The sequence below is a fragment of the Pseudorca crassidens genome, chromosome 9, assembly GCF_039906515.1.
Source record: "Pseudorca crassidens isolate mPseCra1 chromosome 9, mPseCra1.hap1, whole genome shotgun sequence".
In the NCBI taxonomy this organism is placed as follows: domain Eukaryota; kingdom Metazoa; phylum Chordata; class Mammalia; order Artiodactyla; family Delphinidae; genus Pseudorca; species Pseudorca crassidens.
In genome coordinates this window covers 53830427-53858041 of record NC_090304.1, presented here as the reverse complement: position 1 = coordinate 53858041, position 27615 = coordinate 53830427, and the positions used below count along the sequence as shown (strand labels likewise).

Here is a 27615-nt window from a genome sequence, read left to right as displayed (position 1 = left end):
GCTCCACTCCCGCTTCCTCTCCCACTTCCTGGGTTCCAGCCTCCGCGGGCTCACCCTTCTCTCCCTGGCTCTCCTCTCTTCTCTTTTCTCTCCCCAGTCCCTCCCCAGACAGCTGGGCGAGAACCGTGATGGGGGCTGGGCTCCTGGCCTGACACAGTGAAAGCAACAGCAATCTGGTGTCTCAAAGTCAGGGCTGGTGCAGAGAAGCTGCTCTGTAAATTTTGCTGAACAAATAGAGGCCCAGAGTGAGCTCTGGGAGCGCAGGTTGGGGAGTGAAAGGAGAGCCCCTCGGGCCTGGAGAGGCCTCGGCCAGGGGGAGCGGGCCCAGCTTTGAGCCTGTGCCTTTCCTCATCCCCACCTTCCCCTCCTCCTTTGGGCATCCCCTTACCCCTCCACCCCCCATGCCCCCACCAGGCACTGTCTCCGCTCAGGACCTCTTGGGGGAGCCTCTTGTGTCTCCCAAGTCAGGGAAGCCTAGGGTCAAGTTCTTCAGTGAAGCTGAACCTCTCTGGGCCTCTTCTGTGCAGTGCGGTGACACACAGGTGGTGAGTCACAGAAGCACTCATCCTCAGGCTGGGAACGAAGTGTGAGAGTAACAGTTAATGTTTATTGAGCACCTGTTGTACGCAGGGAGCTTATGGCTTACAGGCATTGCGCTGTTGATTGTTCTAACACCCTGTTGGGGCATATTTAATTGTTATGCCCTGTTTATGGATGGGGAAATCAAGGCTTGAAGCCCCATCCGTGATAGATTTGCAGCAAGAGCGTCAGGAAGTTGGAGGCTGCCAGGAAGACAGGCGGGTTTTAAGTCTGGGTGTGTTTATTTATTTATTTATTTTAAATTAATTAATTAATTTTGGGGGTGGCATTGGGTCTTCGTTGCTCCGCGCGGGCTTTCTCTCGTTGCAGCGAGCTGGGGCTACTCTTCGTTGTGGTGCACGGGCTTCTCGTTGTGGTGGCTTCTCTTGTTGTGGAACATGGGCTCTAGGTGTGTGGGCTTCAGTAGTTGTGGCACGTGGGCTCAGTAGTTGTGGCGCACGGGCTTAGTTGCTCTGTGGCATGTGAGGTCTTCCCAGACCAGGTATCGAACCCGTGTCCCCATCATTGGCAGGCAGATTCTTAACCACTGAGCCACCAGGGAAGCCCCAAGTCTGGGTGTGTTTAAAGAAGAAAGGCAGGACTTGGGAGGAGGACTTGGGAAGTTGCCTGACAGAGAGAAGAGCAGGGACCGGGAGCATTTGGGACAAGTTGGGGAATGGCTTGAATGCCAGGCTAGGCACCCTCAGTGCTTCCCTGGTTAAGAGCTGGCCCCGCGGTACTGGACGGGGATCCTGGGGAGGGAAGAGGGGTGCAGGGAGCCTGGGAAGGAGCCCCCGCCCCGCTGCTCTCCATCCAGGTTGGCCTCCTTCCTTCCTGCCCCTCCCCGCCCCTCACATTCCCATCTCCTCCAACCCTCTGCTCACACTGTCCCCTCCCCCCAGGACACACACTTGACAAATAAGGAAACAGGAAACTGAGGACCAGAGGGATGAAATGACGTCCTCTCCTGCCCCCCAACACCGAGGAAGTGGAGGAGCCTGGCAGCAGAAGGCTGGCTCACTCGACAGCTAGGAAGCGGAAGCAAAAGCTTTTTATAACTGGGGATAATTAATTGGTTGTTGTCTGTGACTCATTACTCTAATATTGCCAATTAAGGATGGGGCAGGACAGAAGGCAGCTCTCAGGCCATCCCCACAGGGGGCCCTGAAGACTCTGCATCTGTGGGAGGCAGCACAGTGTCAAAACCAGCTCCTTTGTAGCAAGAGGGATATAGGTCAGATGCCTGGAGGAACTTCCAGCCCGAGACGTTGAAGGAGACAGTCAACTCTCTCGCACTTCTATGGTATGTTTGCCTTTTGAAGGTGTTTTAAGCTTCTTTTGACCCCCTCTGTCTTATGGACGGGGCTCCAGGAAGAGGAAGTGATTTATTCAAGCCGAGGAGTTGAAGGCACGGCTTGCACTGCGCCTGCTTGCACCCCCAGTCCCATGCCCTCTCCCCCGTTCCACACCAAACAGTCTTGCCTGGGATGTGTTGGTTACTTACTCAATCAACAAACCTGTCCTGATACCTGCCCTGAGTCCAGGGGTCAAAGGTATATCAAACCTGGTTCCTCCCTCCCTTGAAGGGCTCCTTAGTGGGTGGGGAGCAGATCAGAACAGACCTCCAGACCACCCAGGGTGATCACTGCCGGGGCCCAGGGACACCGCAGGCAGGAAAGCTTGCCTGAGCTGGTGTCAGAGCGAGTTAGCACATCATGTCATGCCAGAGTGGGGAAGGCAGGGGAGCTGCATGTTACAAGAGGGTCTTGTGTTTGGGAACTGAAAGCGATTTGGCCCAGTGCAGCTCAGGTGTTAGGAGGGAGAGCGTGTGGCCAAGGGGACCTGAGCCAGAGGCTGTGCTGGGGAGCCTGCACTCCATCCTGGGAGGTGGGAGCCCAGTCGGACTCGGTCTGTGCAAGGACCACTCTGGTTCAATCACAGAGAATGCGCTGAGGGGCCTTGAGTGGAGGCGGGGATGGCAGGGAGCTAGACAAGAAAGGCTGAGGCCTCAACTAGGGGGAGGGGTCTGCAAAGAAGTAGCAAAGGGAGGGATTCTAGAGACGCCTAGACGGTGCATTCAGCAGACTGGCTGCAGAAGAGAATTTTGATGATGCCTCCCGTCATCCCATGATTTCCACCTGGCTGGATGAGGCCATTCCTGGAGTCGGGAAACCATGCTGTGCCCAGGGGGTGTGTGAGAGGCCGCGCGGTCTCAGGAGTGTCCAGGAATAGCGCAGTGGGGGCGGGTGGAACACAGACAAAATACACCCCCCCACCCCACCATTGCCTACCTCTTTCGATGGGAGCACCTCCCACCATGGCAGGAAGACACCTGCTGCTGGGAAATCCATCAGCACTCTGTCACCCTTCACCCTCCACGCAGCCATCCCGGGATAACCTGCCTCACCCGTTCACAGCACTGCCCTTCGCTCCGCTGTCCCTTCTGCCTGGAATGCCTTCTCTCGTCTCTGCCTCTCAAGGCTCATCGCAGATCTCTATTCCTCTAAGAAGTGTCCCCTTCAGACAAAAGAGTCAGGCCTCCTTCCCTGCCTCTACCCTTCCCCTGGGCTCCCGCAGCATCTCAGGCCTGGGCTGCCCATGTGGGTCCTGACTTCCTGTTTCTCCCACTGGACCGTGAGTGTGTTGAAGCCAGGGCCTGGCTCAGAGGAGGACCTCAGGCAAGGAGTGGGAGGAAGACTGAGCGGGTGACTTGAAGAGCAAGTGAGGAAGCCAGTGAGGGTGGGGAGGCTGGACCCGCGATGAGCTCCCGGGTGAGCACCCCAAGGAACATTGGGTGGTCCGGAGAGTAGGGGCGCATGCTGCATTCCAGTGCCCCTGTGGAGGCTGACAGGGAGGGGTGCTGACTCAGCCGAGGGACCTCCCAGGCCACCCTTGGAGGTGGGGTCAGGCTCTGCCAGTGGGAGGAGGAGGGGGTGAGTTTCCCAGCTGGCTCCCCACGTTCTTGTCCTATCGATAACACGTGGGCCTGTGGCAGGGCTATGGGGCAGGGAAGAGTGGATCTCACTCAGTAACCAAGGTGGGCTCCCTGGAGGAAGCAGCCTTTGGAATGGGCTCCAGGGTGTGACTGGAGTCAGCCAGACGCACCTGGCCATTCCTGGCTAAGGGAGCTGCGGCCTGAACTCTACCCTGCCTCCTCCAGTGACTTAGTGTGTGGCCTTAGACAAGGCCAGACCCTTTCTGGGCCTCAGCTTGCTGTGGGTGAGGTGGAGGTACAAACCCACGCCCCAAGGGTCCAGTTAGATAACAGATACCAACGTGTCTCACGTCCTGAACAGGACAGACCACTATTCCAACTTGGGGAAAACGTGTCCTCCCTACACGCTTTCAAAGGGATGGCTGTTCCCTTCTCTGGTGCTTTCGGGGAGAGGGACCCAGCAGGTCAGAGAGGAGCCCTCTGAGCTTCAATTCTCCCACTTCTAAACTGACGATGATAAGAGCCATTTTATCCTGTAAACCTTGCAGCTTTGCCATGAGGATAAGAAAATGGGAGATGATATTATTGCATCCATGAGAGAGAGGCGAGGCTGGCAGAAGTTGTTGCAGCACGGGGAGCTAAGGATTTATTGCTGTAATAAAGCCAGGCCGTCGCTGGCTTTCGGGAACCCCCGCACCCCACCTCCTCCTCTCTGAACGGCACTGAGGGGGCCGGGCGTGGTCAGGCCACGCTCCCGGGAAGACGAATAAGCTCTTGTTCATGACCTCTTTGACCACCTTGCGTGTCTGCTTAGGGAGCATGTATGGGGCAGGAGGTGATGGGCGTCAGCAAGAGGCTGTGGCCACTCACCACCCTGTGGCCTTGGCCGGGCCCCCTGCAGGGCGCTGGGATAATCCCTCCTAAGGGCCCCCAGCTCTTCTGCTCACGTCTCCCCAAGGGCTGACGCAAGCCACAGGATGCTCGGGGAAGGACGGGGTGCTCCAGGCTGAGCCTGGCTTCATTCTCCTGCCTAATGAGCCACTCTGAGTGCACCCTGGCAGAAGCAAGGGCAGACAGAGGCCTAATTGCCCAGCTCCCTGTAGCCCAGAAAAATAAATCCAGCCTCTTAGGCTGTCAGGAGCTGGCTGGGGGCTAGGGATTTTAATCCTTTTCCCTACTCGGCCCTAATGCTGAGATCCATCTCAAACCTCCCTAGGCTGCCTCCTCCCCCAAATCTCCTGGGTCAGAGCCAGAGTAATCCTGCCAGGGCTGCCCAGCTCTCTCTTCTGGGAGCTCCACACACCGTTCCCAGCTGACATTCACCAGTCTCCCCGTTAGGAACTTGGCGAGGATGAAACAGGAGGATGATTAGAGGAGCCGGTGTGCCCGAGGTGCAGCCTGCAGGTGGACAGACTAGGCGGGGAGGCACCCCTCAATCGCTCTCCAGTCTCTGCAAGGCTGTGTGGTGCTGGGGGCACAGCTGGACTCTGGGGCCTCAAAGCAGAGCCGGGACCCCAGGAGTGGCACAGGGAGCTGAGCTCAGCCATGTGGAAGGAGCCGTGCCAGGCGGAGCCGGCACGCGGGGAAGGGCTGCCTTGGGACAGACTAGAAAACCTAGAAACAACCCACACACATCTGAGAGCGTGCTGTGTGGTAGACAATCACGGAAATCATTGCAAATATCACAGACCGTACAGGGACAGCTGAAGTATCCATCTGGTGCAAGTAAAATTAGATCCCTGTCTCTTACCTCAAATCAAAAGAAATTCCAGATGGACGAAATGTATTTTTTTCTTTTTTTAAGCTCCTTTTTTTTCTGTTTAGGAAGCACACATTTGTTGAGAAAATTCAAATAACTCGGAAAGATGTAAAGTAAAAGAAATTCTAATCTTCATGCTTTAGAGGAAAAGCTTCGAAACCTCTCTCCATACACGTATACACACATATGGAACTATAGATAGGTAGGTGGATTACAGATTCGAATGTAAACAAAGAGAAATTATCAGTGTAAATATGAATTAAATCTATAATCGTGGGCCACCTGCCCTAAGCACGATACCAAAGGCAAAGACCCATAAAGGAAAAAGGGGTAGATCTGACCGCGTAAAAATGTAAATGTTTTAAACAAAAAGCATGAAAAACAAAATTAAAGTCAACTGATAAAATAAGAAAAAGTAGACAATCTATATGAAAGTTACTACTCTTACCTAGAGAAAGCTTTTATAAACCCCTAAGAAGCCAGTGGGCCCAAACAAAAGCTGCCAGGCTCTGTGCCTTTGCACCACCTTCCACTCCCTCCCTCTGCCCTTACCTTGTCAGGTAAGCCCATTCCAGCAAGCCCATTCCTTTCAGCTTTGCTGCCTCCAGAGAGCCCTGCAGACCATCCCTTCCCCCGTAACTGGCAGTGTGCTCCTCGACAGCCCTTGCTTGCCCCATTCGCCACACTCGTTTCTACGACTGGCGTTGCCTGCTGGCTGGTCAGTCTTCTGTGCAGGTTGCTCAGAGGAGAGTCCAAGCCTGATCCGTCTCCCAGTGTCCAGGGCTCAGCACGTGTGTGGAATGACTGGAAGAGAGTGGTGGCGCGGGTGTGGAGGGGAGATGCTGGAATTGAGTTTGGTGTGGGGTATGAAGTAGGGGTCTAATTATATATTTTTTTACCAAATGGATGTCCAGATGTCCCAGTACCATCTGTTGAATTCTCCATCCTTTCTGTACTAATTTACCTGGTATTAATCCTGTGTCCATCCTTCCAGGCCATTCCCTGTCTTTGGGTCTCAGTTTCTCCAGTTCTTAATTGGACCTTTAGGGGATGAGGCAAGATGATCTCTGAAATCTTTTCTAACTCTGAAACTCCAAGGTTCCCGCCCTGGCTCTGCCTGTGACTTGCTGTGTGACCTTGGGCAAGGCCTTGCCTCTCTGAGCCAGTTTCCTCCTCGGTCAGACAAGGATAATTACATGTCTTGCTTCTTGTTGCTTTGGGATGGTTGGAGCTGGAGGCACCCAGAGCTGGGTGTGAATTCTGGCTCCATCATTACGTTTGCCCTTTGTGACCTTGGGCAGCTCACTTCCCCTCTCTGAGCCCTGGTTTCCTCCGACTATTCCGTCTGCTTTGCAGAGCTGTGGAGAGGGCAAGATGTGAAGCAGCGGGTAGAGGGCTCTTAGGACTGCCCCACCCCCAACTCTGCGAAGCGCTCACACAGGGCTCTGTCCTCCGTGGCCAGCGATGTGGGATCTTCTTCCTGCAGCCTTGCTGGCTCCTAGGACTGCAGCCTGCAGAGCTGGGCCTGACCTCTGCATCCCCCCTGACCATGGCACCGACCCTGGGCTGGGAGGGGGCGATCCGCTTGGCTGTCTTCATCAGCTGGGGATATGTGACGTAGAGCAGGGGGCGGGGAAGACTTGATAAATGTCTTCACATAATTAAAGGACTGTCAGACACGAAATGATAATTATAGGAACGATCATGAATTTGGCAACTACGGCTTACATCTGTAATCCCATTTGAGCCTGGCAGTCCTCCTGTGAGGTAGAGGTGATGTCATCCGCAGGAACAGAGGAGGAAGCTGAGGCTTGAGGTCCCGAGTGATTGGCCCGCAGCCCTGCGGCTAGTGGTAGAGGGCGGGGAATGAAAATCCAGCCCTTGATTGTATTCCCCCCACGCCCTGGTCATTTGACCCGTGTTCTTGCCCTTTTGCCGGACTTGTTCTCTGTGGTGTCAGAGAACCAGCTGCAGGGTGGCAGCCGAGGAGGCAGAAATCAGCTGCACCTCAGGCAGGGATGGAGGCAAGGACAACTTCTGACACCCTGCCATTGCCAGATACTTCTGTCCAACACTGCCGTCCCCATTTTACAGAGCAGGAAGCCGGCGCTCAGGGAGGATAAAGCAATGTCTTCTCCAAGGTCACCCATTTAGTAGATGGCCAGTCACACCCAGCATTCCCGGACTCCCAAACACAGCCTGCCTCTATCCGGCTGCTGTCTCAGAGGGAAGCATTTTCAGCCCAGAGGAGGGCCCAGCAGCACCCACAGGGAGAGTGCCCATCTCCGGAGCTGTGGGAGCAGAAGCAGGGCAAGCTCCTATCCTGGAGGACGCAGAGGCGGTCTCTGCCCCGGAGGACAGGCAGGGAACAGGAGTCCAGCGAGACAGCTCTGCCTCCGCCAGTGAACCTGAGGTCATGGGGGCACCAAGGGCAGGGAGGCGGCTCGCGCTCAGGGGCCGTCCTGACGCAGATTTCAGTCTCCAGGGTCTTCGGGGGACCCAGGGGAGGTGCTCCAGGCCCCGGGGGTCCCCAGCAGCGTAAGCAGTGTCTGTGTGCGTTCTGGCCCAGGGCCGCGGTCTGGGGTGGGCAGGGGACCACAGCAGGCAGCACACGTCCTGTGCGGGGCTGGGCTTTGTGGCTGCAGTGCTCTGTGACCCCGTGAGCCCCAGCTGCTAATAGGCTCTCTCTCCACACACACATTCTCCTCTAAATGCAGAAGGCTGGGGGTGGGACAGAGACAAGAGGGGTGAGGAGAAGACGTGACAGCCAACAGGAGACAATGGGCAGGAGAAACTGGCATACGGTTGCCTGTGTGGGGTGGAGGGTCTCGTCTTCCTGGAGGATGGGGGCAAGAGTGGGAGGAGACGGGATGGGGCCGGGCCTCTGGGATTCTCCGCCACAGTCACCCCTGTAACAGGGATGGAGCCCCCTGCCCCACCCGCAGCCAGGGCCCGTCCCCTTCCCCAGCTGCTCTCAGCCCTTCTTCCTTGCGCCTTGACCGTCATCCTGCTCCCAGGCAGCTGCAAGACTGGAAGGAAGGGGCTATGGTGTCACAATGGGAGCTCCTTCCCTTGGTTCCCTGGGGACCCCAGGCTTCGCCTGAGGATAAATCTGGGGTTGGGTGATGTCCTTGTCCACTGGTGGCCCTGAGACCTCCCTGCATCCCCACCACGTCCACACCTTCTGTTCCTCACACCATGTCTGAGCACCTCCTTGTGATCCGAGGGATGTGGGCCCAGGGTGCACAGAGATACCTCAGCCATCCCTGCCCTGAAGGAGTGCACAGCCCAGTGAACTGTCCCTCAGTGTGCACCTACGGTGTGCCGCTTGATGTATATCACCTCATTGAACATCAGCCCTCCACAGTAGGGGGTGTTATTCCCATTTTATAGGTGAGGAAACTGAGGCTCAGAGGGGTTAAGTAACTCACCCAAGTGGCAGAGCCAGGTCTGTCTCCCTCTTGAGCCTGGGCTCTTTCCACCTCCACAATTCAGAATGTGATTGACAGTCAAGTTGATGGGTACCAAGAGTCTGTGCAGAAGCAGTTAAGAGAGGGAGGTCCTGGGACTTCCCTGGTGGTCCAGTGGTTAAGACTTCTACTTCCCTGCCATACTTCCACTGCAGCGGGCATGGGTTCGTTCCCTGGTAGGGGAACTAAGATCCCACATGCCACGTGGCATGGCCAAAAAAAAAAGAAAAGGACGTCTTGGGAGCTGGAGGGATGGGAGAGCTTCCTGAAGGAGAAGAAGGCTTGGCCTAGGGTGTAGACTCCAGCAAGAGAGGATAAAGGACTCTCAGGAGGCCGAACTGCGTCTGGGATTAACATGCCTGGGTCCCAGAGGGCAAGGGCTGGTTTTGCGAGAGCTGTGCGGGGCTGGTTCCCAAGGGGGCAGCAGAGGATCGCCTCCTGCCGGGGCACCTGTGTTCAACGCCCCCCTCCACTTCTCCCCGACTTGGTCACCTTGTATACGTTGCTCAGTCTCTGACTCACCTCCACTCATCCATATTGAGCCTCTGTGCAAATTAGCAAAGAGCGCCCCTTCCCCAGGGATCGCGGCTGTTATCTGCTCGCAAACTGTCATGATGAATAAGGACATCGCTGGTGACCGTGATGTGAGCAGCACTCCTTGCTCAGCCATATGTGGTGGCCCTTCTCTGAGTCTTGGTGTCTTTGTTTGCTCTGAGTTGGGGATAAATACCCAGGCATTGTACAGACTGTGGGAGGTGATGGAGGGCCAGTGGCTCCCCCATCCCTGCCAGCAGGGCCGTGGCCTCACAGCCTGCATCTCTGGAGCAGGGCCAGGCTGGCTTGTTGGGGGGCGGAGCTGGCTCAGGCCCCTCTCCTGTAACACGCCCTGACAAGGACCATTAGTGCCATTTGGAGCCTCTTTGTCAGTGGAGCTGCTCCCCAGGCCACTTCCTCCCCCAGTTCCTGGCCTTCCCTCCCCTTTCTTCCAGCCCCTGCCATTCAGTTTTTTCCTCTGATTGTTCTTAGAGTGACCTGCCCCCTCCATCCCTACTGTGGATGGGGCCTCTTTATCCCCATGTACAGGCTCCCTGTGGCCGTGGGACCTCTGGCTTTCAGCTCCCAGGACTTTCATCCCTGGGTGGCCCCCAGCCCCGGCTGATGCCTGGCTCCAATAATGGGGTCCCTAGTTCTTTGTTGCGGTTCCCAGGGGTAGGGAGGGGCGGCAGCCCCTCATTCTTGCCCTGTCCTCCCTGCCCCACTCTCAGGATCCAGCCAAGTGAGGACTGTGGCCCTTAGTTCACAGGACCCCTGTGTGCTGTGGGCCCTCCTGACACCTGCGGTCTTTCTGGCCACCTGTCAGAATTGCCCCTGGGTCCTGTATCACACATCACCATAGGACATTCCCCACCCTCCGGCACCTGTGGCGGGTTCTCTACCTGCCACTGTCCCTGCAGCTATTTCCCTGGTCCCATGGGACTCCATGCTGCTGGCCTGGGACAGGACCCATCATAGGCAGAGGCTTACCCCTCACCCGGGGCCCTTCTCAGAAACTTGTCCTCTGGCCAGAGGCCTTGCACCTGCTGAGGCAGAGTGATCTCTGTGGACAGATGGCCACTCACCGCTGCTGGCTCGGGGTTCACAGAAGACTAAGGGCTCCTCTGTGGAGGTAGGGTGGTAAGCCCCGGTGAAGTCTCTCCTGGGTGGGCATACTCATGCCAGAGTAGGAGAGAGGATCTTTGCTCACCTGCCATCTCACTATCGAATCTTCCCTAAGTTGCCACCTACCCTGGGAATATGAAGACCACCCAGATCTTCAAGGTGCTTACAGTGTAGCAGGGGGACCGACATATAGAAGGACAGTTCTAGAACTGCAGGGTCTGTGCCTTAACCAACACGGGTGCAACTGTTATGGAAGCTCTGAGGAGATGGGGTCCACCCTGCTGGGACGGGGCAGGCCTCAGGGAGCAGGAGGGTTGCCCTGTGGACCAGAGTGGGGCTGCTTTCTAGATGGAGCCATCGGGATTAGAACCGCAGCTCCAAGCTGGCTGTCCGGTGCAGGAAGGATCAAAGAAGGCCGGAAAGCTGTGGGGAGCCCGGCAAGGGGCCTGGGAAGTGGCTGGCTGAGAGATGCTGAGCTGCTCCAAGCCCTGCAGCCCTCCAGCCCCTCAAGGTGGAGGGTGGTCTTGGTTGTCTCCTGCACTGACTTCCCCTCAAGGTCTGTTGTTTGTACTGATGATCTCAGCAGTTTCCCAGAGAGCAGGATGTTCCAAGCTTGTTGTGCTTCTGAGATAAGGGGACGGGTGAAAGCAGGGATGAGCCCAAGGGCCCAGCGGAAGTGCCTGCAGGCCTCTCGGGAAGCAGCAGAGGTGGCTGGCGGCAGCAGCCCCCCGCCCCCCGCCAGGAAAGAGAGGCCACCCCTGCTGGGGGTTGTAGAACACCGCATTGCTTCAACTGTAGAGGCTGGGGCACTGCTCTTTAATCCTCTTCTAACTTGCTGTGTGACTTGGGCAAGTCACTTCACCTCTCTGGGCCTCAGTGTAGCAGGGGGCAGAGGTGAGGAAGAACACCTACTTTGCAGGCGTGTGTGAGGAGGGAAGGAGGTGAGGAATGTGACCCTCAGACTGCGGATCACCCTCCCAGTGTGAAGGCCTAGGCAGATATGGCCTTTGCTCCCGGAGACTGGTGCACACTGGAAGGGCCTCAGGCTGCAGCACAAGGGGCCCAGCTCTGGCTCCCCACTGTTTTGTGACTTGGGGCTCAGTGATGTTGGATAGGTCACTTCCCTCTCTGAGCCTCAGGTCCCCACCCGTGTGAAGAGGGCAGTGATCCCTGCCTGGCAGCGGGGCTACAAAGGGGGAGGGGTGGGAGCATGCTGGGTGGATGTGGCCTGGGGCCATCCCTGCCCCACTTGACCCCTTTCCTCGTTTGGCCCCTCCAGTGGGAGCGCCTGTGGTTTCTGCTTCTCACCTTGACCTTCGGCCTCACGCTCACCTGGCTGTACTTCTGGTGGGAAGTCCACAACGACTACGATGAATTCAACTGGTGAGTGGGTATCGGGGGGCGGGGGCCCGGGGCCTGGTCATCCGGCGGCTGAGACGGGACGGGGCTTGGGTTTGAGTCTCTCTCCCGGGCTGGTACTCAGGGCTCTGCCACCACTGGCCACCAAATCTCTGTATAGCCTTGGGGGACACAGTCCTCTGGAGAGAACAGAGGCTTAGCGAGGAGCTGAGACCTCCTCCCTCATGCTGCTGTCATGAAAATCGGAATGTAAGATGGGGGCAGGGCTCAGCTGGGGGCTGGGACCTCTGACCCCTTTGTAGACAAGGACTCCAAGGCCCAAAGAGACCAAGGCCTCAGCAGAGAAGGTGGCCCCAGACCCCAGGCCTCCTAACTCCCTGAGCAGGGCCTTGGGCAGGGCTGGTAGGTGGTTCTAGGAAAGATCAGGGTCCTTTGTGGACAGCAGCCTCGGGTCCAAGGGCAGAGCTGAGGCTGGTACCCGGGTGCACGAGGGCACCTGTTTCTTCCCCACCCCCACCCCCGCTCCCCCATTGTCTGCCTTTGTTAAACAGTGAAAGGCACAGAGGAGGGGACGTCCCCTCGGTTCTAGTGGGAACTCCCCCATTGACAGGTATGGAAACTGAGGCCCAAGTTCACACAACCAGTTGGGGGCAGAGTTGGGGCTTGGCAGCCAGTGCTCCCTGTCCATCCAGTGCTGCCTTTTCCTTTTGGTTAGAAGTTCAGGGGCTTCCCTGGTGGCGCAGTGGTTGAGAGTCCGCCTGCCAATGCAGGGGACACGGGTTCGAGCCCTGGTCCGGGAAGATCCCACATGCCACGGAGCAACTAAGCCTGTGTGCCACCACTACTGAGCCTGCGCTCTCGAACCTGCGAGCCGTGACTACTGAGCCTGCGTCCCACAACTACTGAAGCCCGCACGCCTACAGCCCGTGCTCCGCAACAAGAGAAGCCACCACAGTGAGAAGCCCACGCACCACAATGAAGCAATAGCCCCCGCTCGCTACAACCAGAGAAAGCCCGCGTGCAGCAACGAAGACCCAACGCAGCCAAAAATAAATAAATAAATAAATTTAAAATAAATCAAAAAGAAAGAAGTTCAGCTCAGTGTGACCATGGGCACATAAGTGTGAGTCCTCAGTAACTGACCTCATCAGGTCTTCTTGAGGATGAAATAAGATGATGGAAATGGGAGGGCTCCAAGCTCACCTAAACCTGAGGGCTGCTTCCTGGGAGGCTGAATCTCCAGCTGGTGGCCATTGTGTTAGAATTTAGGATTTCTGGACTCTGGGTTTCTGAAGGGCTGTGGTTCTAGGATTTTGTGATGGTCCTAAGATGCGGTTCACGGAGCCTGAGCATCCACTCCCCTCTGCATGGCACTAGGCTGTGCTTCTGCTACTAATGAGCTCAATAAAGGACCGGCTGCCGTCCCGCTGCAGCCCAGCAAGATGAGCCGGAGCCCCAGCCGAGTCCCAGAGGTGACCCCTGGCCTTTAGTAAATGCCGTAAATCAATTACTCATCCTTCAGGTATCCAAAGCACAGGCACTGCTGTGGGCAAAAGGGAACATTCCCTGCTGGCCCTCGACTGTAGACCCTGGACACTTCTGCTGAACTGCAGGTGTGCTGTCCAGGTGATGGTCTACCCCCAACATGTACAGAAGGAGAAGCTAAGGCCCAGAGAGGGGTAGGACTCACCCAGGGCCACACAACCATTTGGTGCCAAATACACATACTGGGGACAGGCGAGGAGACTGAGGCTCAGAGAGGTTAAATAGCCTTTCCAACGTCACACAGCAAGATGCAGTCAGATCTGGGACAGGGACTTGAACCTTCCTGACTGTATCATGCTGTCCACGGAGATACCCCACTCTGCAGAGAGTGAGCTCCCTGTCACTGGGCAGCTCAAGCAGAGGACGGATGCCTGCCCTGTCGAAGAGGCTGCAGAGGGAAGGGCTGCCTGGGGCTTAGGGATGGCCTGAGGACCTGCAGCTCCCTCACCCTGTCACCTCAGTTTCTTGGAGTCGGTGCTGGGATTCAGGAGCCCCTGGCCTGGTCCTCAGGGTCTAGAGAGTCTCCGGGGATAGCTCATGAAGAAGAGAAGGTGACTGAGACCGAGGTGGTCAGGGCTAGACAGGGAAAGCCAGGAAGGGACCATCTGGGCTGTTGCCGTCCAGTGGGGGCTCCCTGCCAAAAGGGAGAGACAAGTGGAGCCAGAACACTTTGCAGGAGTAGTCGCCAGGGCCGGGGCCTGCCCTTCTTTGGCCCTCAGTTTCCCCAACAGATTTTCCACTGGGATCTGAGGGTGAGGGCCAGGGGAGGGCAGATGCCCCATAGTGTCCTCCTGGTGTCCCCTCCCAGCCCCCTGCCCAGGCCCAAGATGGCAGCAAGCCTGAAGCTGCCTGGCGCCGGCTCAGTTTCTCTGATGACGTGTGCCAGTTGCTGCCTTCTCTGAGCCTCAGTTTCCCCAATTGTACAGGGAGGATATGGGTGGTTCAGTCTTTCTGGAGAGCAACTAAGCAGCATCTATCAGGAACCTTAAAAAGTTCATTCCCTTTGGCCCTGTAATCCTATTTGTAGGAGTCTATCCTGAGGAAATAATTAATAATACAGAAAGGTATGTGCAAAGAAAAAAAACTTAATTTATGATAGTGAATAATTGGAAACTATTAATTGTCGTTAGTAGGAAGTTGGCTTCATATGGTACATTAATTCCATAGGAGACCACGTGACTATTAAAAAACTCACATTTCCTCAGGATTTTAGTGACTTCAGTAAATGCTTGTGTTAATTAGAAGCAGAGAATTGAGTACTTACCATGTTCCTCACCTCACTTCATCCTCAGGAAACACTATGAAGGGCACTTTGTTATCCCCATCCTGTAGGTGAGGAAACTAAGGCTCAGGGAAGTCAGGTATTACATTTTATCAATCCTAAGACCTCATCTTTTCACATGTTAACGTTGAAATTGAGATGAATGTCACAATCAATGGCATCTTAGATTCAGGGGAGCCTGTCACCTCCACAGAGTCCTGCAAGCCAGGGGATTTGAATCTGCGTGTGCCTCCCTCCAACGCCTGAACTCTGACTGCTGTGCTGTACGCAGCGGGGTCCCGGCTTTGCTGTTTACACAAATATATAAGCGGGGTTGGGGGGCGGGGCTTCCCTGGTGGCGCAGTGGTGAAGCATCCGCCTGCCAATGCAGGGGACACGCGTTCGAGCCCTGGTCCGGGAAGATCCCACATGCCGCGGAGCAACTAAGCCCGTGCGCCACAACCACTGAGCCTGCGCTCTAGAGCACGCGAGCCACAACTACCGAGCCTGCGTGACACAGCTACTGAAGCCCGTGTGTCTAGAGCCCGTGCTCCGCAACAAGAGAAGCCACCGCAAAGAGAAGCTGCGCACCACAATGAAGAGTAGCCCCTGCTCGCCGCAACTAGAGAAAGCCTGCGTGCAGCAACGAAGACACAATGCAGCCATAAATAAATAAATAAATAAACAAACATTTATAAAATAGCAGCCTTCTTAAAAAAAAATATATATATATATATAAGCAGAGGGGGGAACCCGCTGGAGGGAGTCAGCAAAGTTTCAGTGATGGTTACTTCTGCGCAGTAGAATCAAGGGGAACTGTCTTCTTGTTTATGCTTCTTGGCATGCCCAGGTGTCCCCCATGAGCCATCCAGAGGCTGACCTATGACCAGGGAGACAATGACCTCCTCACTGAGTGGGCAGGCTCATGAGAGCTGAGAGCTGGCCGGCCCGAGGGAGCGTCCTGGCTCCCTGGTGGAGGTGTGTGACCCTTGCCCCTTCTCCTCCTGGCAGGTACCTCTACAACCGCACGGGCTACTGGAGCGACTGGTCCGTGCCCATCCTCATGACCACAGCAGCCGCCTTCACTTACGTCGCAGGCCTCCAGGTACGTGGGGCTGTCTCAGAGGGCAGGTGGCCCTGAGCCCAGGGGAAGGGAGACCTGGCCTGCGCTGGGCTGACGGAGGGGCCCGCCCTGGTCTGAGGAGGGCAGCTGGCTTTTCTCCTGGCTGCTGGGGCTTGGTTCCTTCAAGCGGGGAGGTCCTCTCGCTTTGCCCCCTCCTGGCATGTTCTCCCCCGCCCCCGTGGAGCATCCCGCTGGTAGGCCCCACTGCAGACTTCCTCTTCCAGGAACTCCCTCAGACTCAGGTTAGTCCCCAGGCTGGACTGGGGCATCCTGGGGGACAAGGCTGAAGTCTGCTTCAGAATCCCGGAGCCTGGAACTCCCAAAACATTAATTAGGTAGTCCAAGTGAAGCAGGGCCCAGTGACCTCTTGAGGGAAAAATCCTAGAGGAGAAGGAGCCTGGAGGCCTGGAATAATCTGGGAGGAGGCCAGGCTTGGGCTGGGTTGGGCAGGGCTGGGCATTCCCATCGCCTTCAGGGAGGTTTGCTGACTGGCTGAGCCGGGCCCAGAGAGCAGCGGGGAGCAGGGTGTCTGGGGAACGGGCAGAAACCTTCAGGTCACACCTGGTGCCTGACTCTAGCCCTGTGGGCCCCCTGTTCAGGTCCTGGCACTATGTCACATTGCCGTGGGGCAGCAGATGAACCTGCACTGGCTGCACAAGGTAAGGGCTGCCTCCTTGGGGGCCTAGGGAGGAGCGGGGAGGCTGGAGGCCGCAGCAGCAGAGGAAGAACCCGGACACATCTTCCCTCTCCTGCATCGTGATTATAATTGTTCTAGTAGCTAACACTGAGAACTCGCTGTGTGCCCAGCACTGTTCTCGCGGTCTAGACTGTATTAACTCATTTAACCCTCACAGCAGCCCTGTGACGTTAGGTACTGTTATGATCCCATTTTGCAGTTGGGAAAACTGAGGTACGAAGAGGTTAAGTAACTCACCCAAGGTCTCCCACTTAATAGGTGGAGGGTCCAGGATCTTAGCTCTGCAGCCGTGCACTCAACCAGCACAGGCCACAGCTCCGGCCCTCTGGCTGGCTCTGCCTTCGGTCTCACCCTCTCCTCCTCTTCAGTGAGCTCATTTTAAAACTCTGATCCAGTGATATTTCTCCCAATTTAAAGCCCTTCCCACCACTTCCATTGCTCCCAGGGTGATCCAAACTCCCCCACCCGGCATTAAGGCTCTGCGTGACTTGGCCCCAGCTGAGGTCTCCCAGCTGCTCTCATGGGACTGTCACCCTCAGCTTCTGCCACGTGACACATCTCAGGCCCTCCCGGCATGTCTGCCTCTTCTCTGCTTTACCCCTTCACTCCTCCCTTTCTCTCTCTTTTGGACCCTTCCTTGGTTCTCCTCCCCACCTACACAAGACTTCTCAGGCTCCCCCAGCACCCTCAGGCTCCCCTGCCACAGTCCTAACATCTCATTGTCCATTTCCATCTGGCTCCCTGACCCCAGCCCTGCCTGGTCTGGGAGCTCCGTGCAGGCCAGAACTGACTTTCCATCTCCATGTCCCTGGTGCCCCACGCAGGACTGGGCCCAAAGCAAAGAGGCTTCATACGTTCCAGAGCCTTGGCTCTCTTGCTTACTGTCGGTGGCACGCATGGCGCTGAATACATGTGGCTGATGCCTGCTCTTTCTGAGGGCCTAGCGGGCGCAGGGGTGGCACAGAGCTGACCAAGAGAGAGCCTCTCCCTCCCAGGAACACCTGGGCCTTGGAGGAAAGGACGGGCTACCTCTTTTCCTAGAGCCTGACTCAGAGTGAGCATGCCATTTAGGAAGGGGCAGAAATGTCCAGAAATAACCACGAGCCCATGAGATGGGTCCAGAGTGACTCTGAGGGGAGGCGCTCACTTCCAGCTAGAAAGATACGAAGCAGGAACCGGAAGAAGGACGTGGTGAGCTCCAGTTGGGCTTTGTGGAGCGGGAGGTGCCTGTGGGCCTCCAGGGGGGCCTCTGAGATCTGGAACTGAGGAGTTAGATCCGGGGAACTGAAATCTTGGAGGGATGAAGAAGAGTGAGCCACGGGACTTCCCTGGTGGTTCAGTGGGTAAGAATCCGCCTGCCAATGCATGCGACACAGGTTCGATCCCTGGTCCGGGAAGATCCCACATGCCACGGAGCAACTAAGCCCGTGCACCACAACCACTGAGCTTGTGCTCTAGAGCCCGCGAGCCACAACTACTGAGCCCGCGAGCCACAACTACTGAAGCCCACGTGCCTAGAGCCCATGCACCGCAATGAAGAGTAGCCCCCACTCGCCAGAGAAAGCCCGCACACAGCAACAAAGACCCAACGCAGCCAAAAAAAAAAATGCAGTGAGCTGCCTCTGGTCCCCTCCCACCTTCCTCCTGCTTCTCACTCTTTCCTAAGATCTCCTCTGGGCTTCTGAAGTCCCCTCTGTGAGGGACTTTCTTCTCCCAGCTACAAAGCTGACACTTTGAAAGAACTGCACCCGCTGGCACCCCAGGTGGGGCCGGCGCACACCGCAGCCACCTCCTCCAGGGCACGCCTGGCTCTCAGCAGGCCAGGGCGCACCTGCTTGATCCCAGTGGAGAGGCGTCCGGAGGCCCGAGCTAGCCAGGGCAGCAGATCAGTGCACGGAGTCTTCTCCTGGGGGAAGGGGGCTCAGGTTGCTTCATCTGCACTGGTGCCAGCTCCCAGGGTGCCAGTCCTGTCTCCCTCTCCCCTCTGATCCCTCCCAAGAGATGTCAGCACGAGGAAGGTCCTTCCTGGCAGAGATGGACCCACTGCACCTGGAGGGAAGGAGTTCCCTGGGGCTCAGTATTCAAACAGGGGCTGGAAATTCTACCCTTCTGTTTCCAAGATTCTATCATTTGATTCTAAGATTTTTATTATTTTTTTTGCAGTACGCGGGCCTCTCACTGTTGTGGCCTCTCCCGCCGCGGAGCACAGGCTCCAGACGCGCAGGCTCAGCGGCCATGGCTCACGGGCCCAGCCGCTCCGCGGCATGTGGGATCTTCCCAGACCAGGGCACGAACCTGCGTCCCCTGCATCGGCAGGCAGACTCCCAACCACTGCGCCACCAGGGAAGCCCGATTCTAAGATTTTAAGAAATTCTTATTCTTTTTTGTTTTGTTTTAACCGACTTTTGACCATTAATACATTGACATGGTTCAAAATTACAAAGGTACAAAGAAGTAAAAAATGTAAATCTCCCTATTATCTTTCCAGAAATATTTTAAGTACATAAAAATGTGTGTGTATGTGTGTGTGTGTGTATATATATATATGCACACATTTCCTTTTTCTTTAAACACAAGTAGTAGCCTATTATACCCTCTATTTTGCACCTTAAGAAAATAAAGTTGGGGTAGTATTTTTTTTTTATTGAAGTATAGTTGAGGTACAATACTATAGAAGTTACAGGTATACAATATAGTGATTCACAATTTTTTAAAATTTATTTTATTTTTATATTTATTTTTGGCTGCATTGGGTCTTCGTTGCTGTGTGCAGGCTTTCTCTAGTTGCCGGGAGCGGGGGCTACTCTTCGTTGCGGTGCGCGGGCTTCTCATGCAGTGTCTTCTCTTGTTGCGGAGCACGGGCTGTAGAGCGCAGGCTCAGTAGTTGTGGCGCATGCATGGGCTTAGTTGCCCCGCGGCATGTGGGATCTTCCCGGACCAGGGCTCGAACGCGTGTCCCCTGCATTGGCAGGCGGATTCTTCACCACCGCGCCACCAGGGAAGCCCCTGATTCACAATTTGTGAAGGTTATGCTCCATTTATAGTTACTATAAAATATTGGCTACATTCCCTGTGTTGTACAATGTATCATCATAGCTTATTTTATACATAACAGTTTTATGAATAACAGTTAATCCCCTACTCCCATCATGCCCCTCCCCGTTCTCTCTCCCCACAGAAAATTCTTGGAGCTCCCTCCCCTTCAGTACAATAGGAGCCTTCCCATCCGTGTCCATCCCTTGCTCCTGTCCCACCATGTAATCCCTAGTTCCCTAATCTAGCCAGTCCCCTGTTGCTGGGCCTGATCAACATCCCATTTAACTTTCAGTTCCCTGGCAGCACAGTGTGGCAGTGACCTGTGTGGGGAATTGCTGGGTAACGAGTGTGTACTTTTGTAATTCGGATAGTTCCTGCCAAACTGCCTCCTTGCCAGGTGCCACCAATTCATGCTCCCTCAGTAATGTATGATTGTGCCTATAAAATCACCCTTGCACATAAAGTGTTCAGGGATTTCCTGGCTTTGCCAGTCCCAATGGGTGAAAATGGTACCTCAGTGTAGTGTTTTCTTTTTTTTTTTATAAATTTATTTTATGTATTTTTTATTTTTGGCTGCGTTGGGTCTTTGTTGCTGCGCACGGGCTTTCTCGAGTTGCGGCGAGTGGGGGCCACTCTACGTTGCGGTGCGCAGGCCCCTCACTGCTGTGCCTTCTCTTGTTGCGGAGCACGGGCTCTAGGCGCGTGGGCTTTAGTAGTTGTGGCTTGCAGACTCTAGAGCGCAGGCTCAGTAGTTGTGGCTCGTGGGCTCCAGAGCGCAGGCTCAGTAGTTGTGGCCCACGGGCTTAGTTGCTCCGTGGCATGTGGGATCTTCCCGGACCAGGGCGCGAACCCGTGTCCCCTGCATTGGCAGGTGGATTCCCAACCACTGCACCACCAGGGAAGCCCTAGTGTTTTCTTTTCATTAATTTTTATTGGAGCATAGTTGATTTACAGTGTTGTGTTAGTTTCTGCCGTACAGCAGAGTGAATCAGTCATACATATACCTATATCCACTCTTAGATTCTTTTCCCATATAGGTCATTACAGAGTATTGAGTAGAGTTCCCTGTACTGTACAGTATGTTATTAGTTATCTATTTCATGTATGGTAGTGTGTATATGCCAATCCCAATCTCCCAATTTATCCCTCCCTACCTTCCCCCCTTGGTAACCATAAGTTTGTTTTCTACATCTGTGATGCTATTTTTGTTTTGTAAATAAGTTCATGTGTACCATTTTTTTAGATTCCACACATAAGCGGTATCATATGTCTGGCTTTCTCTTTCTGACTTACTTCACTCAGAGTGACAATCTCCAGGTCCATCCATGTCACTGCAAATGGCATTATTTCATTCTTTTTAATGGCTGAGTAATAGTCCATTGTATATATGTACCACATCTTCTTTATCCATTCATCCGTCAGTGGGCGTTTAGGTTGCTTCCATGTCTTGGCTATTGTAAATAGTGCTGCAATGAACGTTGGGGTGCATGTATCTTTTCAAATTATGGTTTTCTCTGGATATACACCCAGGAGTGGGATTGCTGGATCATATGATGACTATTTTTAGTTTTTTAAGAGATGTCCATACTGTGTATTTTTTTTTTTTTTTTTTGGCTGCGTTGGGTCTCCGTTGCTGCACACAGGCTTTCTCTACTTGTGGCGAGCAGGGGCTACTCTTCGTTGCGGTGTGCGGGCTTCTCATTGCGGTGGCTTCTCTTGTTGCAGAACACGGGCTCTAGGCACACGGGCTACAGTAGTTGCAGCATGCGGGCTCAGTAGTTGTAGCTCACGGGCTCTAGAGTGCAGGCTCAGTAGTTGTGGTGCACGGGCTTAGTTGCTCTGCGGCATGTGGGATCTTCCCGGACCAGGGATCGAACCCGTGTCCCCTGCACCGGCAGGCGGATTCCTAACCATTGCGCCACCAGGGAAGTCCCAAACATTCATTCATCCATTCATCTGGCTGCGCCGGGTCTTAGTTGCAGCATGCAGGATCTAGTCCCCTGACCAGGGATCAAATCTGGGCCCCCTGCATTGGGAGCGCAGAGTCTTAACCACTGGACCACCAGGGAAGTCCCTCCATACTGTGTAGTTTTTTTTTTGTTTTTTTTTTTTTGTGGTATGCGGGCCTCTCACTGCTGTGGCCTCTCCCGTTGCGGAGCACAGGCTCTGGACACGCAGGCTCAGCGGCCATGGCTCACGGGCCCAGCCGCTCTGCAGCACGTGGGATCCTCCTGGACCGGGGCATGAACCCACATCCCCTGCATCGGCAGGCGGACTCTCAACCACTGCGCCACCAGGGAAGCCCATACTGTGTAGTTTTAATTTGCATTTCCCTTATGATGAGTTAGGTTCAGCATCTTTCATCTGCTCAAATTGACATTTCCTTTTCTATAAACTGTCTCCTCATATCATTTGCCCTTTTTGCTGTGAGGTTTGCTTTTTGCTTATTAACTTGCAGGAGCTCTTTATAGATTTGGAAAATGAGGCCTTTGGCTGATGAACTGCAAATCATCCTTCCTAGTTGTCATTCATCTTTTGACTTTGCTTGCTGTATTTTTGCCACAGGAATTTTTTTATCCTTAAGGATTTTTTATGCTTAGGGATTCTGTCATCTCTTATGGCTCCTGGGTTTCGTGTCAGAAAAGTCTTTCCCACTCCAAGATTATAAAAAATTTCCCTGTGGTATCATTTGGTAATTATGTTCCTACTTTTTTTAACATTTAACTTTGTTGTCCTTTTGGAAGTTATTTTAGGGTACAATGTGATCTTACTTTGTGCTTTTCAGATGGCTTCTCAGTCCCAGCTCTCTGTTGAGTAATCTGTCCTTTCCACTCTAATTTGAGATGCCATTTTTATCATATACTAAATATTTTTATGTATTTAGATCTGTTTCTAAGCTTTTTATTTACTTTCATTTATCTCTCTGGTCCTATACCAGTACCATACTTAATGCTATATAGTTTTTTTGTTTTTGTTTTTGGTTTTTTTTGCGGTACGCGGGCCTCTCACTGTTGTGGCCTCTCCCGGTGCGGAGCACAGGCTCCGGACGCGCAGGCTCAGCGGCCATGGCTCACGGGCCTAACCGCTCCGCGGCATGTGGGATCTTCCCTGGACCGGGGCACGAACCCGTGTCCCCTGCATCGGCAGGCGGACTCTCAACCACTGCGCCACCAGGGAAGCCCCAATGCTATATAGTTTTATGCTATGTTTTCATCACAATCTTTATTCTGAGAGTCTCCAGTTCCCCCTGAATCCTGAGGAGGGGAGGGCTGGAGGACAGAGGGCCTCTGGGCAGTGCGGGGAGGGAGCTGCTTGCGGCAGGCTGGGTACTGTGAGTGGATCTAGATGTCCACTTGGGGCCCTTCCCCCTCCTCCCCGGTCCTCCCAAAGCTCCTATTTCCCAGAAACCCCTCCCAGGTGAGCCTCCAGGAAAAGTCCAGGGGTCCAGGACGTGAAGAAGAAGGTGGAAGGGTACTTGGGGGCTTTGAAGTAAATAGGAGGTGGTATCCCTGAGATACCCCCCCCTCCTACCCCCACCTACCACCCCAGCATCAGTTCAGGTGCCACCGCTGTGAGGGGCTTTGATCACAGCTCCCACCTCCCTAGGCCGTCCCCATCAGCACCCCCAGTGAATCCAGACTTCCTTCCAAACAACCGGCCCAGGCTCCACAGTTCTTCCTGGTGTCTAGCCTCTATCCCTCTAGTTGCGGTTTAGGAAGGCACATTCATCCTGCGTGTCAGGTACGGTGCCACAACCATCATTTATTGGGTTACATGTGAGGGGCTTTCCACACTGTATTTCATTTACTGCTTGAAATAATCCTGTTTATTTGATATTATGTCCACTTTAAAAAATTATCCCACTAACATTTAGTAAGCACTCATTATTTTGGTGCCAGCCATGGTGCTGAGCATTTCTCTTGCATTTTCTCATTTATCTTTCCAAATCCCTTTCAGGTAGGCGCTCAGTCTCCCAATTTCACAGCTCAGGAAACATGCTTTGAGAAGTTAACCACCCCCATTAGGCACAGTCACCGAGGGATGTGACATAAGTGGGTCCCTGAACCCTGGGCCAATCTGCCACTTAGACCACAGAACCCAGATTCCAGCTACCCCCGCCGACCTGTCGGCAGAGCTGGTTTCCAACTCCTCCGGGTCCCAGCACCCGGGCAAGGCTCACTGAATGAACGGACGTAGCTCCCGTATCCTCCACCCCTCCTGCTGTCGTCACAAACCACAGTGCCTCCAGCACAGAAAACCCGAGACCGCTTTCTCAGAGGCTTCCCCTGGGCCTTCTGGGTGGGATGTATCCTTTCCAGTCAGACTTGAGGAAGGGTGGTAGAGTTGCTGGGAGCCAGCGCTGTTATCGTGGCTTAAGGACACGGCGTGTGTGGGGAAATCCCACAGAACTTGACCACTGCAGTAATGCTGTGGAGCATAAGGTTGCCACTACAGCCACTGCAGGATTCAGAGAGGATAAAATTTTTCATTGCATTAGGATCCTTGGAAATCAGTTTTATTACAAGTATTTCCACTAGCAGTTAAATACTGTGATAAAATGCTCAGAGGTGACCCTTCAGAGATGCTTGCTATGGCCTGGAGGGCAGCAGGGGGCAGGGAGCCTGTGTGTTGGGGTGGGGGGGTTGGGAGGATGCTCAGGGATGGTTAGGACACTCGTGGGCTCCCTCCACTGCAGTGTGACATCCCAGAAAGAGCACGACCTCCGAGACGGGCAGAATGGGGTTTGCTTCTGAATCTGCCCCCCTTCAAAGCTACGTGACCAAGCAAACCCTGAGGCTCTCTGAGCCCCATTTTCCTACGTGTAAAATGAAGACGGTAACATCTCAGCTGGGATTTTACCAGGATAAACGTGAGCAAGCGGAGTGCCTCCCGCAGAGCCAGGCACACTTGGGCCCTCTATGCACCTTCGTGTCTCTCATTCCCGTGTCCTCTGGACCGGCACGTCACAGTCCGTAAGAGCTCCTATCTGTCTCAGCCTTATTACTGCTTCTTATTGGAACATTTGTTTCCAGGCTGATGGGCTGGAACGACAAACCTCCAAAGGCAAACTTAATCCCAGACGGGGATGAATCTTCCCTGCCTGGCAGGGAACGAAGATGGATCAGCCTCTGTCTCTGGCCTGACGAGCTAGAAACTCAATTTAGAGCTTGTTTGGTCGTTAGAGGGCTCTCACAATGCTGCTGCCTCCAGGAGAGACACTGTCAGGAGAAAAAGAAGGCGAGAGCCCTGCTGGCAAAGAGAGCAGCTGGGAGCAGGCAGTAGGAAGTTAGGAGGGCCGGATGTGGCGGTCTTGGCAGGCGCCTATGGAGAGGGGCTGCGGAAGGCTTCGGGGCAGAGGTGTGAGCTGAGTTTTACGAGGCAGGCCTGGCGGTGTGGAGAGCTTGGGCAGAGTGAGATCCAGGGCCCAAGGCAGGGACCCTGAGGGGCTGAGTAACCAGAAACCAGGCATTACTTAGTTTGGGGGAGCGTCTTATGTTACATGACACACTTCAGATCCCATCTGTCCCCAGAGCTTTCCGTCCCAGGAAGGTTCCATCTGGTGTTCCGTCAGAGCTGTACTCCTCACTTCCTCTGGGAGGGCAGCTCCCATAACACATTAGAGGCTGGAAGCTAGTAGGCTGAGGCTGAAAGCAGGCCTTGGCAACGGGGCGTGTGGGGCAGACCCCTGCCTCACCTCTGCTCGCTGTAGCCTGAAGGCCAGGCTGGGTGTCAGCCTCCTGCGGGGGGCCTGGCTCCTCAGCCTGCTGCCCTGCAACCTGGGCAGGTCCCCCTGTGCCCCATCTCCTGGGGAGCCTTGGTCTCCTCACCTGTCACGCTGGATGAAAGGTGGCTGGGCAAGGCCTGGGACGGGACCTGCTGGGCTCAGGGAGGCCCCCCATTTGCCGAGTGTATTCCCTCCTCACACCCTGAGCCCTGGGGCCATGCCCCACCTTAGGCCAGGTCCAGCCCACCTGTCTTCTCTCCACCCTCCCTTCTATTTCTCCTGCGGTCCCTTCTTCACTGGGTCCACCTGCCTTCTCCTGCCTCTGCTCCTCTCACTGTCCTCTGCACGGCTGCCTCTGGCTTTCTTCCAGTGCCTGCCTCTGCCCTGCTTTGTCCGTCTCTCTTGTACTCTCTACTCTCCCCTTTCCGCCTCTCAGCCTCTCGCTCCGTCTCTCTACCTTTGCTCTCCCTCTCAGACACACTGGGGACCCTTGGGCCGATGGGGCTCTGACACTGCCCTGACCCTCTGGTGGCTCTTCCCCTTCCAGATGGGGCTGGTGGCCATCCTGGTGGCTACGGTGGTGGCCATGTCAGCTGTGGCCCAGCTGTGGGAGGACGAGTGGGAGGTGCTGCTTATCTCCCTGCAGGTGAGTGGGGGTGGGGACGGGGTGGCTGCTTCCCCAGGACCCTCAAAACAAGACAGTGCCTTTATGGTCACTCCCGTTTCTCTAGATCAAGGTCCAGAGGAAGTAGGGAGGGGTCCACACCACATAGCAACTCAGAGGCGGGGAGGGTGCTACAATCCGGGGTACCTGGACTCCCAGTTTCCTCCACTGAAAAATGGAGACACTTTCCTGCCCCGTGGATAGAGACAGGCCGTAAGGACGTTGATAACCAGAGGGTCTGGGCACAGCTGGGAGCCAGCAGTCTCTCTTGTCCCTTCCTGCACACAAGGGCACAGCGCCATTCCTGCACATGGGGGCCCTGGTCGCCATCACTGCGCTCTCCTGGATCGTGGCAGGACAGTTTGCCCGCGCAGAGCGATCCTGTAAGTATGACTGGGCAGGACCTACCCTCCGTGTGCTCCAAGTACCAAGGCCAGCTTGTCCTGCCCCCGCCTGGACGTTACCTAGGTAGCCTGGGGATGTGGCGCGGCCCTTGCTCTCAGTGTGGAGAGTCCCGGTTCACAGTCCCGGCCTGCAGGTTCCACAGAGGTTGCAGCCTCGGCCTTGCGTGTTTCCTACTCTGTGTCTCTACATGTGTGTGTGACTTAGAGGCCAGGTTCACCTTCCTAGCAAGAATGGGGGGTCCTCTTGGTGCAGGGTCCCCTCAAAGCATCTGGGTCCTGACAAGTAGAGGGAGGAGGGGTCCAGCACACCCTGCCAAGCTGCCCGGGGCTCATGGTTGGGCCCATGTCTGCAGCCTCCCAGATGGCCATTCTCGGTACCTTCTTCACCGTGGTGTTTGCCCTCTACCTGGCCCCTCTCACCATCTCCTCTCCCTGCATCATGGAGAAAAAGGACCTGGGCCCCAAACCTGCCCTCATCGGCCACCGCGGGGCCCCCATGGTGAGTGCCACTTGTGGGCCCTAAAGACTGGGGTGAGGGGTGGGTGGAGCTGCCATTGCAGAGGGGAGACAGGCAAAAAACCTAAAACCTATCTCCTTGTAGGGAGGAGCTTGCAGGGAAATGTATATAATACACGTAATCTAATAATAGCCACAAGTTTTAGCCCTTTTTGGTGGTGGTGGTGTTGGGGGGTGGGCGTGGGAGGGGTTTAATGGAAAGGGTTGCTGAAAAGGCTGGAGAGTTTCAATGGTATCAAGTCCTGAAGAGCCCGAAGGCATCTGGTTTGAAAGATTTCACTTTCATCCTGAGGGCCCTGGAGAGATGCAGGAGGGTTTTAGGCCAGGCCCAGATACTGCCAGGTTGTAGGTTAGGAAGGCCCAGGAGAGAGAGAGATGCTGGGTGTGGGGAGGGGAGCAGGGCCCAGGGGCTGGGACAGAGCAGCAGAAAAACCCTCCAGGCTGTGCAGGCAAGAGAGCTGGGTGCAGCTGCAAACCCACTGCTAAAGGAAAACATTTGCACCGGATGGGACGGAGAGTGGAAGGAGTCAGAGTCAGCACCTGCTCTTTCTCTGCCACCCCTGTGACCCCGCAGTAGGCCCTCCCCTCGAGGGAGTATGCACCAGAGCCAGGCTTCCAGGCCCCGTGGCAGCTGTGGGAGGCAGGGCCTATTCTATCTCCTCTGTGCCTAGTTTGCTCATCTTGTCCCCTGGGATGATGGGAGCGTCTGCACCGTATGGCCACAGGAAGCAAGAGTTAGCATGTGTGATGTGCCCAGATATGAGTCTGGCTCACAGAAAGTAAGAGTTATGCTTTCCTGTTACCTCGGGCAAGCCCTCCTGCTTCTCTAGACTGGGTTTCCTGACCTACGAAAGCCTTGAACTTTGGTTCTCAACTGATGCAG

The 27615-nt window shown here is 55.1% G+C and overlaps 1 protein-coding gene and 1 long non-coding RNA gene across 9 annotated transcripts in view; one reads left to right on the top strand and one right to left on the bottom strand.

Annotated features, from left to right (window-relative positions):
* The window catches only part of GDPD5 (glycerophosphodiester phosphodiesterase domain containing 5), an 89702-nt gene that overhangs the window by 48963 nt on the left and 13124 nt on the right, over positions 1-27615 (top strand). For 3 of the 8 annotated variants that reach the window (XM_067750378.1, XM_067750379.1, XM_067750376.1), the window contains 6 exons: positions 11682-11785; positions 15579-15672; positions 16290-16349; positions 25696-25794; positions 26017-26195; positions 26570-26715. In XM_067750378.1, the coding sequence (XP_067606479.1) occupies positions 11682-11785; positions 15579-15672; positions 16290-16349; positions 25696-25794; positions 26017-26195; positions 26570-26715 (682 nt within the window). Of the gene's footprint in view, positions 1-11681; positions 11786-15578; positions 15673-16289; positions 16350-25695; positions 25795-26016; positions 26196-26569; positions 26716-27615 lie in introns of those variants that run through there. The other 5 variants (XM_067750382.1, XM_067750381.1, XM_067750384.1 and 2 more) reach the window with 4 other exon arrangements.
* Positions 588-27615, bottom strand: part of LOC137230626 (uncharacterized) — a 40006-nt gene continuing 12978 nt past the window's right edge. Inside the window, exon 2 of the long non-coding RNA XR_010946190.1 lies at positions 588-14632. This is a non-coding gene — a long non-coding RNA (uncharacterized lncRNA). The remainder of the gene's footprint in view (positions 14633-27615) is intronic.